At 54.5% G+C, this 16,747-nt stretch overlaps 1 protein-coding gene across 8 annotated transcripts in view; it reads left to right on the plus strand.

Annotated features, from left to right (window-relative positions):
• Positions 1–16,747, plus strand: part of COQ8A (coenzyme Q8A) — a 45,979-nt gene that overhangs the window by 19,156 nt on the left and 10,076 nt on the right. For all 8 annotated transcript variants that reach the window (XM_032289492.1, XM_032289488.1, XM_032289485.1 and 5 more), the window contains 8 exons: positions 520–927; positions 1,181–1,247; positions 11,463–11,537; positions 14,976–15,098; positions 15,615–15,700; positions 15,832–15,972; positions 16,441–16,522; positions 16,650–16,743. In XM_032289492.1, coding sequence (XP_032145383.1) covers positions 520–927; positions 1,181–1,247; positions 11,463–11,537; positions 14,976–15,098; positions 15,615–15,700; positions 15,832–15,972; positions 16,441–16,522; positions 16,650–16,743 — 1,076 coding nt within the window. The remainder of the gene's footprint in view (positions 1–519; positions 928–1,180; positions 1,248–11,462; positions 11,538–14,975; positions 15,099–15,614; positions 15,701–15,831; positions 15,973–16,440; positions 16,523–16,649; positions 16,744–16,747) is intronic.

Below are 16,747 nucleotides of genomic sequence, written 5' to 3' on the forward strand. Positions count from 1 at the left end.
TGGTTGTGACCACCGCTCCAGTGAGACTCTCTTACATGCACGCCCCTGGCTGGCGGGTGGCATCTGTGTCTGCAGAGAGCTGTGGGCTTAGGTGGGCCCATGGGCGTGCTTCCCTCACCCCTGGTCAGCCTTAGGCTGTGTGTTCACCTCTCAGAGCTTTCCTGGGCTTTTGCCCTGACTTACCCTCTCCAAAGCCCTGGAGGCTTCCCTGGCCCTGTTTTGTAGGTGAGGAACCTGCTGCGGGTGTGGTGTGCACCTGGCCTGGCCCCGGCTGGGCACATAGGTGCTCCGTGTCCCACCTAGGATGACACAGCAGAGCCCCAACAGAAGCAGGGCTAGAGCCCAGGGCTCGGCTCCCAGGCTGGGAAGGGTGCGGGGCCGCGGGTGCAGCACTGTGTCACCTCTGGAGGGGGAGGGGGCGGGATGCTGGTGGTGTGCTGTCACAGGCAGCAGGGGACAGGCAGAGGGGAGCTCCTTGCTCACTCTTGCTCTCCTTATGCCGGCCTTTGCTCCCTGCAGGGTCAGGATAAACGTGAAGAATCTTTTGCTGAGAACTTCAACGGCCCAGAAGGGGAGTTCCACTTCTCAGTCCCGCAGGCAGCCGGAGCCTCCACAGACTTCTCTGCGGCCTCCACTCCCAGCCACTCAGCCCCGCCCCTGGATCATGTCCACAGCGAGGGCCCAGCTCCTGCCTACGTGGCCAGTGGACCCTTTAGGGAAGCTGGGTTCCCTGGCCAGGCCGCCTACCCTCTGGGCAGGGTAAACGGGAGGCTCTTTGCAAACCCCAAAGGCTCATTCTCTGCCACGGGCTTTCAGCGAAGGTTCTTCCACCAGGACCAGTCCCCTGTGGGGGGCCTCACAGCTGAGGACATCGAGAAGGCCCGGCAGGCCAAGGCTCGCCCTGAGAACAAGCAGCACAAACAGATGGTGCGTCTAGGAGGCCCCCAGAGGCCGAGGTGGCTCCCACCCACGGCAGTGCTGGCCTTGGGTCCCTCTAGGGACTTTTCCTGGGTGCTGTAGTCTGGAGTTTTAGGAGCACGGAGGCCGCCTCTTGGTGGAGTGTGCCTTCAGGCAGAACTGCTGCCTGTGGGTTGGAGAGGTGTGGGGGCAGCGGGGACCTCTGAAGGTTGGTCCTGTCCCCTTGGCTGATTCCACAGGTCTCTTTCTCATCTCCCTCCAGCTTAGTGAGCATGCTCGGGAGCGGAAGGTGCCTGTGACAAGGATTGGGCGGCTGGCCAACTTCGGAGGTAAGGCGACCGCCCCACCTGTCCTGTCCTGCCAGGCCCTGCGAAGTGGAGTTGGAACCACACTGAGGCCTGCATGGAGGCGGGGACCTAGCGATATCCCAGGCAGGGCGCCGTGGGAGTGGGTGGCAGTGGCTGCCCTGTGTGAGCTGTTGTGGGGCTAGAGTTTTCCATGGGAGGATGATCCAGTTGCTGGATTCCAGCTCTTTGTGGCTCTCCCCTAGGGGTGGGTCCATGATTGACGCTGTGCCGGGAGCTGAGCTTGGACTGCTCGTCAGGCCTTGCTTGGGGGCGGTGTCTGCCACATCACCTTGCCACCCCTGCCTCAGGCACACCACCAGTCCGCTGCTTTGGAGGCCTCTCAGGAAGGAGGCTGGGCAGTGAGGACAAGCTCTTCCCTGGGGCCGCTCAGCAACTCAGCAGGGCTTTCTTTCCCTTGGGACCAGACATTTAGGGAGCCCATTTGCTGGGTCCCCACAGTTCTGTGGCTCACGAGTGGACTGACGAGATGCCGTGGTCTCCAGCCGCTGCTGGTTAAAGCCGTTTTGTGTACTTTAGCGTTGGGAGCTCTGTGTGTGCTTTTCTTTGGGGGGTTGAGTAGTCATTGTGCCCAGTGCACGTGCAGTCTTTTTATACGAGTTGAAGGGTGATTTTCTACTGAGGGTTTATAGCAGTTGTGTCTGCTTTGATGATACCATGTTTGTCACATCTGCTGCTAATTCGCTGGCCAAGATGTTCCTGTTAAAGTGCCATGTCCTTTGCCATGGTACACTCTAAATTAGTTACTGGGATTGCATTTCTTTAAAGCTCAGCTATCTGCAGTAGGTTCTCCAGGTGGTATAATTAACGCAAGCCACAGTTTTGGCAGCTTGATTCTGACCCTGACCTTGGTGAGTGGTTAGTGGCAGGGCTGTAGCCGCAGAGGTCTGAGTGGTCCATGACCGTGCTGGTGCTGGGTTGGTCGTGGAGACACACTCCCGTGGGTCAGCCTGTCGCTTGGGCTGCTTTGTTTCTCCTCCCATACAGCATCCATCACACGTGCTGTTCTCCGCTGCTGCCTCTTTTCTTCTGGAAACCCCATCCTAGTTGTTCAAGACTGGTTCTGGGTAGAGGCTCACGTACTGGGCTCCCCGAGAGCCTGGTATTCTGGAAGCTGGGTGATGTGTGGGTTCTGACCATGAATGATGTCTGGCCCCCTTTCCAAGGTGCCTAGCAGACTTGGTTAACTGGATAGAATTTTCTCAACTTTAATGTTTTCTTTCATAATCATTACCTTAACATTTGGCATCCACTGCTACTTAGCCATGGATGAAGTGCCATCTATGTGATGATAATCAGTCATCTGTGTGATAATAAGTAGACACTTCATAATTAGTATGAAGTGTCATCTATGTGATAGCACAAGAGTATTGTTTATTTCCCATTCCTGGAGTAGCATTTCAAGCAGTTCCTCATAGAATATCATACCTTCTTGGGTTCTGCTGTCAGAATGAGTTTCAGAATCACTGTCCTGGTGGCCTCTAATGGTCCTTATCCCCTGGAAGACATGGCATGTTACCTGCTTTGCACACTGGCTTGTCATTGGATAACATGTAGTATTTAAGTATTGAATCGAGGCTGTCTTCTCTCCCATGATTTTGAGGGCAGGAACTAACCTGTTTTCACATTGGTAGCTTTTCTCTGTCCTCTCCCTCTTCCCTTCACTCTAGACTCTTGGTGAGCCTGCCCCTGGAAGGCTGAGTTTGACATATTTCAGGATTGGTGCAATCCTCGCGTGGGAGTCTTTGTGGGGTGGGGAGAAGTGGTGGAGGTAATGCAGGCTGTTTGGGAAAAGTGGTCAGAATGAAAGTCTTGATGGTGAATTAGAATCTGGTGGGGCACCGTGAAGTCCTGGCAAAGCAGGCAGAAGTCAGACCCTTTTGGGTGATGGATTAAGGAGGACAGAGACTGACGTGAAGGGATTGTATATAGAAAGATGTGTAGGCAAAAAAAGTGGAGGGCTCTTCTCAGAGGATGGGGGATTATGGGCAGCCAGAGGAGCCCGGGTTAGCGGCGCTGAAGCCCGGGTCTTGGGTGCTTTGTAGCGTCAGAAGCCTCTCGAGCCTTTGCTGATACCTGCCTGATAGATGGAGCCTTCTGTGGGTGTCTGCGTGCTGGAGAATTGCCCACAGCTATGATTCAGAGATGCTCATGTTGTTGCCCAAGCAATTGGCAGGTGATGTTTCAGGCTTGGAGGTGGCAGGATGGGAGCAAACAGAAGCCAGGTCAGGAAAGAACGTGCCGTTCTGGCCCTAGTGGGGAATTTCAGGCCTTCTGCCTCACCTAGAGGCTTTCAAACTGTAGGTTATGACCCTTTGATAAGTGTGAAATCAATTTAATGTGTCAGAATCAGCATATAAAAAACAAGTTAACTGTAATCTCAGCACTTTGAGAGCCTAAGGTGGGAGGATCACCTGAGTTCAGGAGTTTGAGACCAGCCTGGCCAATATGGTGAAACCCCATTCCTACTAAAAAATATATAAAAATTAGCCAAGTGTGGTGGTGTGTGCCTGTAATCCCAGCTACTCAGGAGGCTGAGGCATGAGAATTGCTTGAATCCAGGAGGCGGAGGTTGCCGTGAGCTAAGATCACGTTACTACACTCCAGCAGGGGCAACAGAGTGAGACTCTGTCTCAAACAAAACCAAACAAAAACAAGTTAAACAGAATGGAATAGATCAGAATGAATTTCATACATCCGACAAAAGAACTATATACATGGCAAGATATTTTCGTTTCAGAGACATAAACATACTATTTACGTGTGTTCTTCACTGCAGTGTGAAAGGTATAGCTTCCGCCGGGCGCGGTGGCTCAAGCCTGTAATCCCAGCACTTTGGGAGGCCGAGGCGGGTGGATCACGAGGTCAAGAGATCGAGACCATCCTGGTCAACATGGTGAAACCCCGTCTCTACTAAAAATACAAAAAATTAGCTGGGCATGGTGGCGCGTGCCTGTAGTCCCAGCTACTCAGGAGGCTGAGGCAGGAGAATTGCTTGAACCCAGGAGACGGAGGTTGTGGTGAGCCGAGATCGCGCCATTGCACTCCAGCCTGGGTAACAAGAGCGAAACTCCGTCTCCAGAAAAAAAAAAAAAAAAAAAAAAAAAAAAAAAGAAAGGTATAGCTTCCCATGGATCATTGTCCAAACGGTTTGCAGCAGCACTGCTCTACTTTGTTCTCCTAGAAAATACTTCCAGCCTGTCTTCCCTTCGTGGAGGAAAGGTGGTGTATTTCTTTTTCTTTTCTTTCTTTCTTTTTTTTTTTTGGGGGGGGGGGGGATGATGTTTTGCTCTTGTTGCCCAGGCTGGAGTGCAATGGCGCAGTCTCGACTCACCACAACCTCTGGTTTGTAATTCTGTCTCAGCCTCCCAAGTAGCTGGGATTACAGGCACGTGCCACCATGCCTGTATTTTTAGTAGAGATGAGGTTTCTCCATGTTGGTCAGGCTGGTCTCGAACTCCCTACCTTAGGTGATCTGCCTGCCTTGGCCTCCCAAAGTGCTGGGATTATAGGCGTGTGCAACCATGCCCGGCTGGAAAGGTGTTTTTAAGGTGCAGACCGACAAACTGTAGGAAGTTTTTACACTGGGGTTATGAAGTAAAGGGATTGCTCCAGGTCTCAGGGAGGTAGGGCTGCTGCAGGGACTCATCTTAGCGAGGTTAGCAGTAGGTATTCAGCTGAATAGAAGTGGAAGTTAAGGGCTTTCCAATTCTAGGGGCTCATTTTGATGCTAAAATGGGGGCCTACAGTCCTGGCCTCAAGTGATCCACCTGTCTCAGCCTTCTGAAGTGCTGGGATTACAGGCATGAGCTGCCGTACCTGGCCCTCATGTGTCTCTTAACAACAAGGATTCAGTCTGAGAAGTGTGTCATTAGGCAGTTTCATCGTTGTGTGAACATCGTAGAGCGTGCTTACACCTATGGGACATTCCGACTGTGATGCTATGGGCAGGATGACCTGGGGATATTCGATTTTATTAAAGAGTGGTGTGAAAGGAAGGGTCATATATTAGATACGGGGTCAGAACTGAACCTTGGGTTATCATAATAGCTGGCCTTTAATTACAGCTCTGCTTCCAGTGTGACCTTCGGCCCTACCTTGGTTTTCTCTTTTGTAAAATAAGGGTCTTGCCATTGATGCTAAATGGGAATATTTTGGTGAATGTTTTATGTTTACCTGAAAATAACTCATGTTGAGTGCAGTGATCTGTCTATCTAGTCTGGTTTATTATTCATATTGATTAGGTTTTTAAGTGAGGTTTTTCTTTTTTGGTTTGCTTATTCAATAACTATCCAGAGAGGTATTAAAAAGTCTGATATGATTGTGAATTTACCTACTTTTAGTCTGTTGACTTGTGCTTTATATGGGTTGAAGCTATGTTATTTGTTACCTACAGATTTAGAATTATGTATGTATGTATGTATGTATTTTTTGAGATGGAGTTTCGCTGTTGTTGCCCAGGCTGGGGTGCAATGGCATGATCTTGGCTCACTGCAACCTTCACCTCCCAAGTTCAAGTGATTCTCCTGCCTCAAGCCTCCTGAGTAGCTGGGATTACAGATGCACACCATCACACCCAGCTAATTTTTGTATTTTTAGTAGAGATGGGGTTTCGCCATATTGGCCAGGCTGATCTCAAACTATTGACCTCAGGTGATCCATCTGCCTTGGCCTCCCAAAGTGCTGGGATTACAGGTGTGAGCCACTGCATCCGGCTTAGTTTTTATTTTTGTGAAAATGTCATTGTACTTTGTTTTAGAAGGTATTTTTGCTGGGTAGAGTATTCCATGTTGAAAATATGTTTCCTTTGATCACTTTAATAATATTCCTCTATTGTTTATGACTTTGATTTTTTTGAAAATGTGGCTATCAGTTTTATTTCTTTGAAAGTTATGGTTTCTTTTCTCTGGCTGCTTTTAAGATTTCCTTTTTGTTTTTGTTCTCCAGCAGTTTGACTGTGTCATGCTTGAGTGTAGTTTGCTTTGTATTTACTCTTCTTGGGATTTACAGAGAATCTTGAATCTGTGGCTTGGTATCTGTCATCAGTTTTGGAAAATTTTCATCATTTCTTTGAATATTGTTTCTGTACTGTTCTCTCCTCTTTTTCTGGGACTCCAATTACACATATATTAGACCTTTTTCCTCTATCCCCTATGTCTCCTGTGCTCTTTTCTGTATTCTCTATCCCATTTTCCATTCATGCTTTAGTCTTGCAGGTTCAGAGAAGATGACTTACCTCCTCTGTAACTATACAGTGAGAACTAGACACTCACAGAAATGAGACTTTGATGGGCGTAGAGTAGGCACTAGAGAAGACTTGCCACAGGGAGTTGAGCGCTGCTTTGTGTACAGCTTTGTGCTGGTTCTGAGGCCTTCACACAGGGGCTTACAAGTGACAGCATTAAGGCAGAATGGAAGAGAGGAAGACAGAAAACAAAAAGTGAGAAATCGGAAGCAATTTCTGTGCTTCCTGTTTGATTCTGTGTAGGAAGGATTTTGAAATTTGACCTGAGAAAACAAGGAGATACTTGTATGAGAAAAAGTAAGTCAGTGGGCTGGGAATGCAGAGTAGAGGGAGTGGACCCATGGGTATCCTATTATTTTTAAAAGGTAAGAGATTAAGGGTCTCCTACTCCCAGAAAAATGCTTTGCTTTTAAATATAGTTTATGAGACTCCATTGGGTTTTCTAAGAGGTAAGGTAACTCTCTTATGTTAGAAAACAGGCATTGCTTAGGTTGAAAGGCAAAGCTGATGGCTCTTGCTGCTTAATTTCCCAAAGATCCCAATACGCTCAGGATACTGTTAATACACCAGCAGCAAAGCTCTCTCCTGGACCATTGTGCCCCATCCCCCCAAACTTTTGTGTCCCTCGTTTCAGTGGTAACATTTAAAATGAACATTGGGTGAACAGCCTTAGGGTGGTTATTTTTAAAATTTTGCATGTAAGGACATTTAAAACAAACACCACCACCAACTATACTATCACTTTAACTTTTCAAAAGGACATTTTAACAGTGCAAAACTATAAAGGACGTGCTTCAAGATAGAGGAAAATAAATGGAATGACTTAGTTTTGTGAAAGACTCATGATGTCACTTGGTTTCTGGACACTATTTGAGACCTGGCTGTGGCTTGTCATGGCCTTGAGAGCCATCCCACAGCGGTGATGCTGTTGGACCCTTTGGCTGGGACCTCAGGACCCCCTGGGGCAGCACACAAAGCCAAAGGGTTCAGCCCGATGGCATGATGCCCCTTTGTTGACAGGGCTGCATGCAAGGCCAGCGACGAGTGGCGTGCATTGACGCCAGCCTAATTTGCTGAGGGCACATGCCATGCTTCCTGCAGTGCCAGCGCTCTTCTGCACTTTGCAGCAAGATAGATGCGTTCTAGATCCAAGAGTTTGCACCCTTGGCAGGAGTTCGGGAGCATAGCTGCCTTCCAGGAGCATTCTTGAAAAGGGGCTTTCTGTGTATTTCAGGAGCTCTGAGTTGGGGATGAGGGTGGTTCTTATTCTCTCCTGTTATAGATGAGGAAGCTGAGCCAAGAAGTAGGCGGTCACCCAGGGCCATATGCTTATTTGTGACATCCCTGGGACTAGAGCCGAGACCTCAGTGGTGCACGCGGAAGTCTGAGCCTGGCCAGGCTCTGTAATTAGGCCCCAGAGGGGCTGTGATAGGGCTTCCCTTCCCCCACCAGTCCAGTTCTGGGAACAGAGGGCCAGATCCTGAGAAGCTGTGAGAACAGCCACAGGGAACTCCTCTCCCCTTCTGGTGCCCCTTCTTCCTGTGCAGTGCCCCTGTCCTCTCCTGGGGCTGGGGGCAGCTGGAGGATAGAGAAAGACTGAATCACTGGGGAGTCAGGAAGACCTTGAAGCAAAGGGAAGCTGTGCTGCTGCATTTTCTGCACGGACTTGTCTGTCAGATGAGGCTTGTTGGATGCCTTAATAAAACCTGGGCTTAGCACCTGGTTTGTATTTGCTGCTATTTATCTTTAGCTGTATCTTTACCCCTTGCTGGTGGAGAAACTCTCCGAAGCCCTGCTCTGTAAACATGCCTGAGTTTCTGGCAGGAAAAGCCAATGCCCTGAGGAACACTGACTTACTCATCCCTGCCCATAAGCGCTTTTCACCCAGCCTGCTAGGAAGGGCCCTGTTTGTTGGAAGGTGTTTGATGTTTTGCTTTTTTTAACCTCCTGGTGTCCACCTGGGCAGAAGCAGAGTGACTGCTCAAGGGAGGGCCCTGTTTGGCTCTGATGACCTCCCAGAGGGACTTTTGGGAGGATGGGGCCACGTAGGGGTTGGGCTCCAGAAGTCACATGAGACTGGCCAGAAGCCTGTGCTCCTGCCTGGGGGAGAAGCTGCTGCTCCCTCCCCTGTCATTCCTTCACTGCGCAACTTCTCTCTGTGAGAAGCACTCGGAAGCTCTCCCGGAACGGGCCAGGAGGGAAGCCAGGCTGCTGACAGAGGCTTTAGGGCCTCTTTAGGAGCTTGCGCTGGGCCACTTTTCCTCCAGGACTCCCTTTCTGGCCATGTAGGCCAAGCCGGGGGGCCTCTTAGAATGTGAATCCAAGCAGGGAGAGGTGTGAGGTGTCCCAAGGGCTGTGGGGGTGCCAAGTGGGGTCCCATAAGGACCCGGAGAATCTTGACTGAGGTGCTCGTCTTCTGGAGTTGCCTCATGCTGGCTGGTTCTGGCTGAGGGCAGAGCCTGGCCTGGGGTCCTGAGCATTGTAATGAGCCCAGGGCAGGAGGGCATCAGTTTATTCTGGGTTCACCGGTGCAGAAGCCTGTGAGGCCAAGGTCAGGGGTGCTGGCCAGCTGGGCTGGTTTCTGCCACCTGGGGAGCCTGCCGATGGAGCCCGTCTGTCCGTCGGTGGGCAGCGCCTCAGCCTGGCACCGGCTGGTCCTGAGGTACGTGTGGGGCCTGAGGCCTCCTCTCTGGAATGTTCTTTTGGTCACTTGTTTAGTAACAAGCCCTTGCCAGTGGAAAGCTGTGAGCCCAAAAGTGGCCAGAGAACAGTTTGAGGGGTGTCCTGACAGAGGGTGGTGGGGACACACCTGTGCCTGCAGCAGGAGGGGCTCAGTGTGGCCCACCCTGCAGCTGTGGCATCTCTGGTAACCTGTGGAGCCACCTGCCTCTCTTGTGGGCTTGTCTCTGGACTTGCTCCAAGCAGAGGAGAATCTAGACGCAGAGACATTGGTGAAGGTCACTGCAGTGCACAGGCTAACGCTGCCTGCCTTCGTTATTTTGGTAGGTCAGATCGTGTGCTCCAGTGCTGGCAGGGCAGAGGTGGGAGGTGTCAGGGAGTTCATGTTTAAGCAGGGACTGTGGCTCCCAGCTCTGAGCCCAGCGCTTTCCACAGTGAGAGAAACAGCTGATGTACCGGTCAGTCACAGACACACTGGTGCCCCTGTCCCAGCACAGCAGACACCTGTACCATGTGTGTGTCGTTACCCCTGAGGGCCAGGAGGCTCGGCTTATCCTGCCCCACGCTGCCCGGTACAGAGCCGCCAGCCACATGGGGCCTTGGAAGGGCAGCTGGTCCACAGCGGGGGATGTGCTGAGTGTAACACATACGTGGCATTTGGAGGCTTCATGCACAGGCACAAGTGTAAAATCTCACTAATATTTATTTTGATTACTTGTTGAAATGATACATTTTGGATTATATTAAGTAAATTATGCTATTAGAATTTATTTTGCATATTTCTTCTTGCCTATTTCAATGTGGCTACTAGGAAAGTTCCAATGACGTGTGGCTTGCCTTCTATTTCTTTTGGTCTGCACTGGTCCAGCCTTTTTGAATAGTCACGAGAACAGCAGCAGATGCTCATGTGGCCTTTGTGTGTGCCCGGCCCCTTGAGCGCCGCGTTCGTGCTTGTGTTCAGCACTCACAGGCAGGGACTGTCCGGACAGCTGGGGACCTGGAGGGTGCGGTGTTACCCAGGGGTGGGTGAGATGTATTGCAAAAACATTTTTTTTTAAAAAATTATCTTTTTATTTTTAAAATTTACTTTTCATTAAATTTTCAGCAAGTTCTGTATTTTTCATAAAAGTCACCCACAATCACTGTAGAGAATTTGGAAACATGGAAGCAGATGCCAGTTTCCTTTCCCCTTAAAGAGAGTGCCCTGGTGGGAGCCCACTCCCCCGCGACAGCCCCTGGCTGCGATATTGCCTGGGTGCTGCGCTGCGGGGGTTTGGGGCTGCCGGGCTGCAGGGCTGCGATGTTGCGTGGGTGCGGGGCTGCCATGTTGTGTGGTCACAGTGCTCAGCCAGGTGCTCTTCACCCTCTGTCCACTTACCCATGCCTGCCCTGGAAAGCCAGCTAGAGCTGGGTATAAAGGAAGAGAATACTGGCCCTGTGTGAGGTGTGGGCATTAGGGGACCTGCTGGGCTCCTGGGCAGGGGTCGGTAGATCGGGGTGGCTTTCTTGAACAGCTGGGATCATTCAGTGATTGATTTTTGGACAAATGAGGTGTTGGTGGGCTTTGATTTGGAAGACTGAAGGAGGAGAAGGGGAAGGCCTGGCACGCCGCGGTCGTCAGATATCAGTGCCTGCCAGCCCCACAGAAAGGGCAGGATGGGTGAGAGGGCCTTCTAGTCCCCATTGAGGGCTCGGCCTGAGCCCCGCCAGTTTCCCTGGGCTTGGGTTAGGGAGATAACCTGAGATGTTTTCACTCTCACTGCCAAGTGGTTTGTCTGCCTGTGGCAGCACCTTTCCTGTTCCAGTGAATTTGGGAAGTCTAGGTGAGCGGAGGCTCTGCAGGCAGACCTGAAGGGGGTGGTTGGTTCTGGGGGCTCCCTGTGTGGTCAGGATGGCCTTGGCTGTGGGCCATCCCCCGTCTGTCTTCCCATTTTTGCTGGGTCCTTCCCAAGTGCTTCCCAGCTGATGTTACTTTGGGGTGTCCGTGTGCCCGAGTCTGTGGATTATCAAAGGTGATGTTGTGGGGTGGGGGCGCATGAATCTGGAAACGCCTCTCTAGAGCCGAGTGTTCTCTTCAGACAACGGGTGTGCATCTCCCACCTTGTTCCCCACTTTTCAAAATGCTGACGTGGCATTGTGACCGAGGGCCTCTGGGGCAAGTGGTGTCTGTGTGGGGCTGCCCTGGCCCTGTGGGTGGGCGGGCGAGTGGCCCAGTCCTGTGTGAGCACTGAGTGCCCGCCACCTCCCCCTTGCAGGTCTGGCCGTGGGTCTGGGTTTCGGGGCACTGGCAGAAGTCGCCAAGAAGAGCCTGCGCTCCGAGGACCCCTCAGGTGAGCTGGGCCCTTCAGTGGGAGGGGCAGGGTGAGCCCTGGGAGGGTTCAGCCTGTCTGCCCCCAGCCACACCTGTGCTCTGGGAGTGTCAGCCAGTTGGGCCACCTTCGTATGGTGCTCCATGTGAGCGGTCCCTGTGGGGTGGTGAGACTGTTCATAGGGACGGATTGACTTGCTTTAGAGGGGTGAGGCTGGAGGCCCCTCCTCCTCCCAGCCCCAAGTGGCCACCCAGACCCTTCCTTTTGGCTGCCTGCATTCCCACACACCTGCACACTTCCTCTGCATACCTGCACACCCCTCTGCACACATGCACAGCCCGACACACCCACCTGCACATGCACTGCACACCTGCACCTTACACACTCTGCTCACCTCTCACCCTCCTCCACACACCTGCACACTCCTCACACCCCCTCTCACATGCACACTCTTACATACCCACCCTCACATGTACTGCACACCTTACACATCTACACACCCTCCACACACCCATATACCTCCTTACACACCCTCTGCAACCTGCACACCCTTGTTGCACACACACTTGCACACCCACTTTTTGCTGCTGCCCTACTCTCTGTGAGCCCCCGTGGCCTGCTGGTCTGGCCGGGTCAGGCGTGGCTGGGGCGGGGAGGTGTGTATTCCCAGGGCAGACCTTGAAGTCTCCTCCTCACCAGCTCAGTAACCTGGGGAGGCTGCAGCCTCTGCAGAGGCACCTCTTCACCCCTGAGGTGAAGGTCACAGCCAGGGTCAGGCAGGCAGGCAGGTCAGGACACTCATCCCACTGAGGCTGGTGGCCTGCTGTGGCTGGGCCCTCTGTGGAGAGGTTCTGCAGACGGGCCACACTGAGGCTTTGGGTGTTCATGCCACTGTGACGAGGAGTGGGGGACACTGAGTTCTTGTCACCTCTGCCTGTGAGCACCAGGCTGGGTGTGTCCTCAGGCCTCCTCAGGCATGGGCGAGGGCCAGGTAGTTGCCAGGTCAACCCAGCAGGGGCTTTCCGGTTAGCGGGGCCTGGGGTGTGGAGAGCAGTGCCGAGGGAGCTGTCTGCTTGGTGGATTTCCCTAAATACACTTGGAGCTCTGGGCCGAGTCCCCTGGCCCCAGCCCATTCAGGGAATGTCAGCTCATTCTGGTATCTTGCCCTTCCACCCACGTCCATGGCGACCCCCAGTGACACCCAGTGTCTGGCCACATTGCAGCCCTCACAGCCCTGCCTGCCAGCCTGTGCCAGCCTCCCTTGGAGGCCCTGCCCGCCCCCTGGACAGCCCCCTTCCACTCACCAACACTCCGTTCCGGGGCGAGGGCACCAGTCTATCTCATAGGCCCCAACTGAGTCCTGGGGACACGGGCGGCATGCATGTCCTTGGAAGGGGCTAAGGACAGAGGGCTTAGCAAGGGTATTTTTAGTGTTGGTGCTGAAACCCTGTGGGAAATAAGGCCTGCGTTTCTCTGGAAGGAAAAGTCAGTCTTCCCCTACTGTCCAGTACTGTTCCCTCCAACGCTGGCTGCTCTCCGACTACCTTGTCCAAGCAGGGAAGAGGCCAGGCTGGCTCCACACCTACAGTTGGTGTCCTTTTTCGGGGACAGTGGTGGCCCCAGGCTGGGGGTTAAGGGGCCTGGGTGTCATTAGCTCTGAGAGTGGGGCCTGAGGCTTAGGCTGTAGTGGGATGGCCCTGGACAGCCCCAAACTGTCCTCCAGCTTCCTGCCCAAGCCCTGGCACCCTCTGGCCTGGAGGAGACCAGCCACCTCGGCTGAGCTCTGCCCTGGAAGGGCCTTTTCTGAGCTGGGGGCCACGCCACTGTAGCCCGGGCCATGCTGGCTCATCCTCATAGCCAGCCCTGCCTGGGCAGGGGACATGCCTCCAGCCTGTGGGAATGGCCAGCTTTGCTGACGGGCTATCTGGGAAAGCCCAGATTGGACCAGGCACCGTCCCCATATCTCAGGAGTGTTGCTGCCACACCAGGACTGCTCTGTGTGTCATGAAGAGAGAGACTCTTCCCTCCTCTGGCCTGGCAGTGGCCTCTGCCCACGGCTTCCCTCTCTGCTTGCCCCTCCCCAGGGACTGAGGCCCAGGCCTCCAGCCCACAAGTGCCCCAGGGCTAGGGGCCAGAGGGGACATTGACTGCCTTTCCTTCTGCACTGGACTGCCTTTCCCTCTGCCCATGGGTCATAGCTCCGCCTCCTAGGGCAGCTCAGCCTCTTCCCACGGAACTAACATCTCCCACCTTCCCAGGGCCCTTCCTGCTGTCTGGGACCCCAGAGTGAGCCCGGCCCCTTTCCATGCGGCTGTCTGCACTTGTGGGCAGATGTGGTTCTTCTCTGAGGCTCCTGTTCCATTCTTAGGGTGGCCCACCCCACCGTGGTTCCTCAGGGGCCAGGCTGCACTCAGCTCCGGGGCAGGGGGCAGTGGCACGGTTACCTCTCTTCCCCTGCTGAGGTCCCGGCTCTGTGCCACCTCAGCACTGTGCCAGGCCGGAATTGATTTGAGCTGAGGCAAGTGCCGGGTGCTATGGGAGCCAGAGAGGAGGAAGCTGCACTGCAGCCTCCTGGGGCTTCAGATCTAACTAGATTCACTGGACAGAGGGCAGGAGAAGCTCTGAATGTCACAAGGGCTAGAGGCCCGACCAGAGAAGCTCAGGGAAGGCAGAAGGACCCAGACCCCCAGATTCCTGCTCAGGCCTCTCTGTGCCTCCGGACAGGGGCACCCCCATGTTTAGGCAGTGCTGAGCTGATGGCCCAGGAGGGGGCGGAAGCCAGAGGAGACCCAGCTACCCTGGGCCACACAGCTGCTGGCAGCTGACTCAGCCGGCCTGCTGCTGCTCGAGTCATGGCCCTCAGCCTTCCCCGCCCCCCGCGACCCCCACCCACCCCGGACTGGAAAAAGCCCAGCTGTACCCTTGAGGTCACTGCATGCTCATCACTGGTCAGCTGGCTGGAGGGGAGAGACCGGCACCAGGGGGCTGTGCTGCCCTTGACCTGAGTGCCCCTCCCTTGAGGACGGGCTCTGGCTGTAGCCACTTGGCCCCATGTGACAAATGCATGCTGACCCCATGGGTGCAGAGGACCTTTGTGCAGTGCCCTGGGTGGGGGCACACAGGGCAAAGACTTGGACCCTAGGGGCCCCTCCCTCCCTCTTGGTCCTGCCCCCACCTCCAGCTGATTGTGCCTTTTCCCACGTACCTTCCAGCCACAGGCAGCACCACAGCCCTGTCACTGCCTGCCAGGTCCCCATGTGGAGGGGAGAGGCCTTCTCTATGTGTGTGTATGCAGTTCACACAGGCTTGGGGAGGTGGACATGGAACAGTAAAGTTGTGTTGCTGCTTATATGGATGCCCGGGAGAGAAGACATTGTCCGAGGTTTTGCCATCCCACTCCCAGAGCCCCTACCCCCCACCCCGACTACGGTGGTGACCCCTCCTGCCTCCCGCCCGCAGGGAAGAAGGCTGTGCTGGATTCCAGTCCCTTTCTGTCTGAGGCCAATGCTGAACGCATCGTACGCACGCTCTGTAAGGTGCGCGGCGCAGCGCTCAAGCTGGGCCAGATGCTGAGCATCCAGGGTGAGTGAGTGCAGGGGCCGCTGCCCCGGGGCTGTGTGGGCTGCTGCCGGGGTCAACTGCCAGAGCTGGGAGCAGTGGCCCCACCAAAGCTCAGTGGGCAAGATGTGTGTGGGCTGGGGAGGGATCTTGGTGCATAGTAGGCGTGGTCTCTAGGCAGCTGGCTCTGGCACGAGCAGAGAGGAAAAACTGCCCTCCGGAGGCGGTCAGACCACAGGGCATTTCAACATTTTACTATGTTTCATTTTCCAAATTTCTTTTGTAATTATGAAAAACTCTGCATGCTGCCTGTAAAAAGCCCACCTTCTCAGGTGGCTGGGCTGAGGCCGGCGCTCTGTGGATGCCGAGTGGCCCAGGGTGCCTGTGAGGGCTCCTGTGAGGACGGTGCTCCTGGTGGGGAGGGCGTGGTGGCCAGAGCACCTCAGGAGTGTGCCTGTCCAGGTCCTGCTGGCCTGGTGTCCCTCCTGGCCTCGCGTTTTCATCCCCAAGTTCACCCTGTGACACTCTCTTGCTTTCCAGATGACGCCTTCATCAACCCCCACCTGGCCAAGATCTTCGAGCGGGTGCGGCAGAGTGCGGACTTCATGCCATTGAAACAGATGATGGTGAGGAGCCGGGGGCTCTGCCTGCCCTCTGGGTCCTCAGTCCCCACTGGGTGGAGGGGACAGACTTGGGGCTTCTCTGGGTGACCCAGGGAGGGCTGTGCTCAGAGATTCTCCCTGGCCATGCCCTCCAGAAAACTCTTAACCACGACTTGGGCCCCAACTGGCGGGACAAGCTGGAGTACTTTGAGGAGCGGCCCTTCGCCGCCGCGTCCATTGGGCAGGTGCACCTGGCCCGCATGAAGGGTGGTCGAGAGGTGGCCATGAAGATCCAGGTAGGTGGACTGGTGCACGGTGCCTGTTGGGGGCAGAACTGGGGCTTGGCTCATGGAGCCTCTGTACCCCATGCCCTGAAGGGCACCCTGTCCCCTGGCAGGGCCGTGTGTAGTATCCTCTGGGAAGTATTTGCTAAATGAGTGACTTTGGCGGTACCGAGGGGCCCCCAGCAAGCTTGGTTTGAGATGGGCAGGGACAGAGGACAAGTGATTGCCTTTTGTGGCCGGAGCTGGTGGGAGGGTGGCCCTGAGCTGTTCCTGGGGGTGGAGTGAGGCAGGAGTAGAAGGTGGTTGAAGCTGTGATAGGGTCGAGGGGTCATGGCAGAATTGCTGGCTCTTAGCTCTGGTTCTTCAGGGTGTGGGCTGGGGACAGGACACAGCTGGGAAGCCAGCAGGAGGTGGGAGTGCCCCAGGCAGGGCCCACTTGTCTCCCTGGGCTAACTCCCCTGCCCTGTCCCCACCCCACAGTACCCTGGTGTGGCCCAGAGCATCAACAGCGACGTCAACAACCTCATGGCCGTGCTGAACATGAGCAACATGCTTCCAGAAGGTCTGAGGCTAGGCGGCTGGGTCAAGGGCAGGAGTGGGTGGCAGGAATCTGTACTGGGCTCTGGGGACCAGGGTGGGGCCTCCCTGCAGAGCCCCCTTCCCCACTGATGCCCTGCTCCCCTGCCCAGGTCTGTTCCCCGAGCACCTGATCGATGTGCTGAGGCGGGAGCTGGCCCTGGAGTGTGACTACCAGCGGGAGGCTGCCTGCGCCCGCAAGTTCAGGTGT

This window comes from Sapajus apella, unplaced genomic scaffold, assembly GCF_009761245.1.
Source record: "Sapajus apella isolate SASKATOON/1434 unplaced genomic scaffold, GSC_monkey_1.0 scaffold22, whole genome shotgun sequence".
NCBI lineage: Eukaryota > Metazoa > Chordata > Mammalia > Primates > Cebidae > Sapajus > Sapajus apella.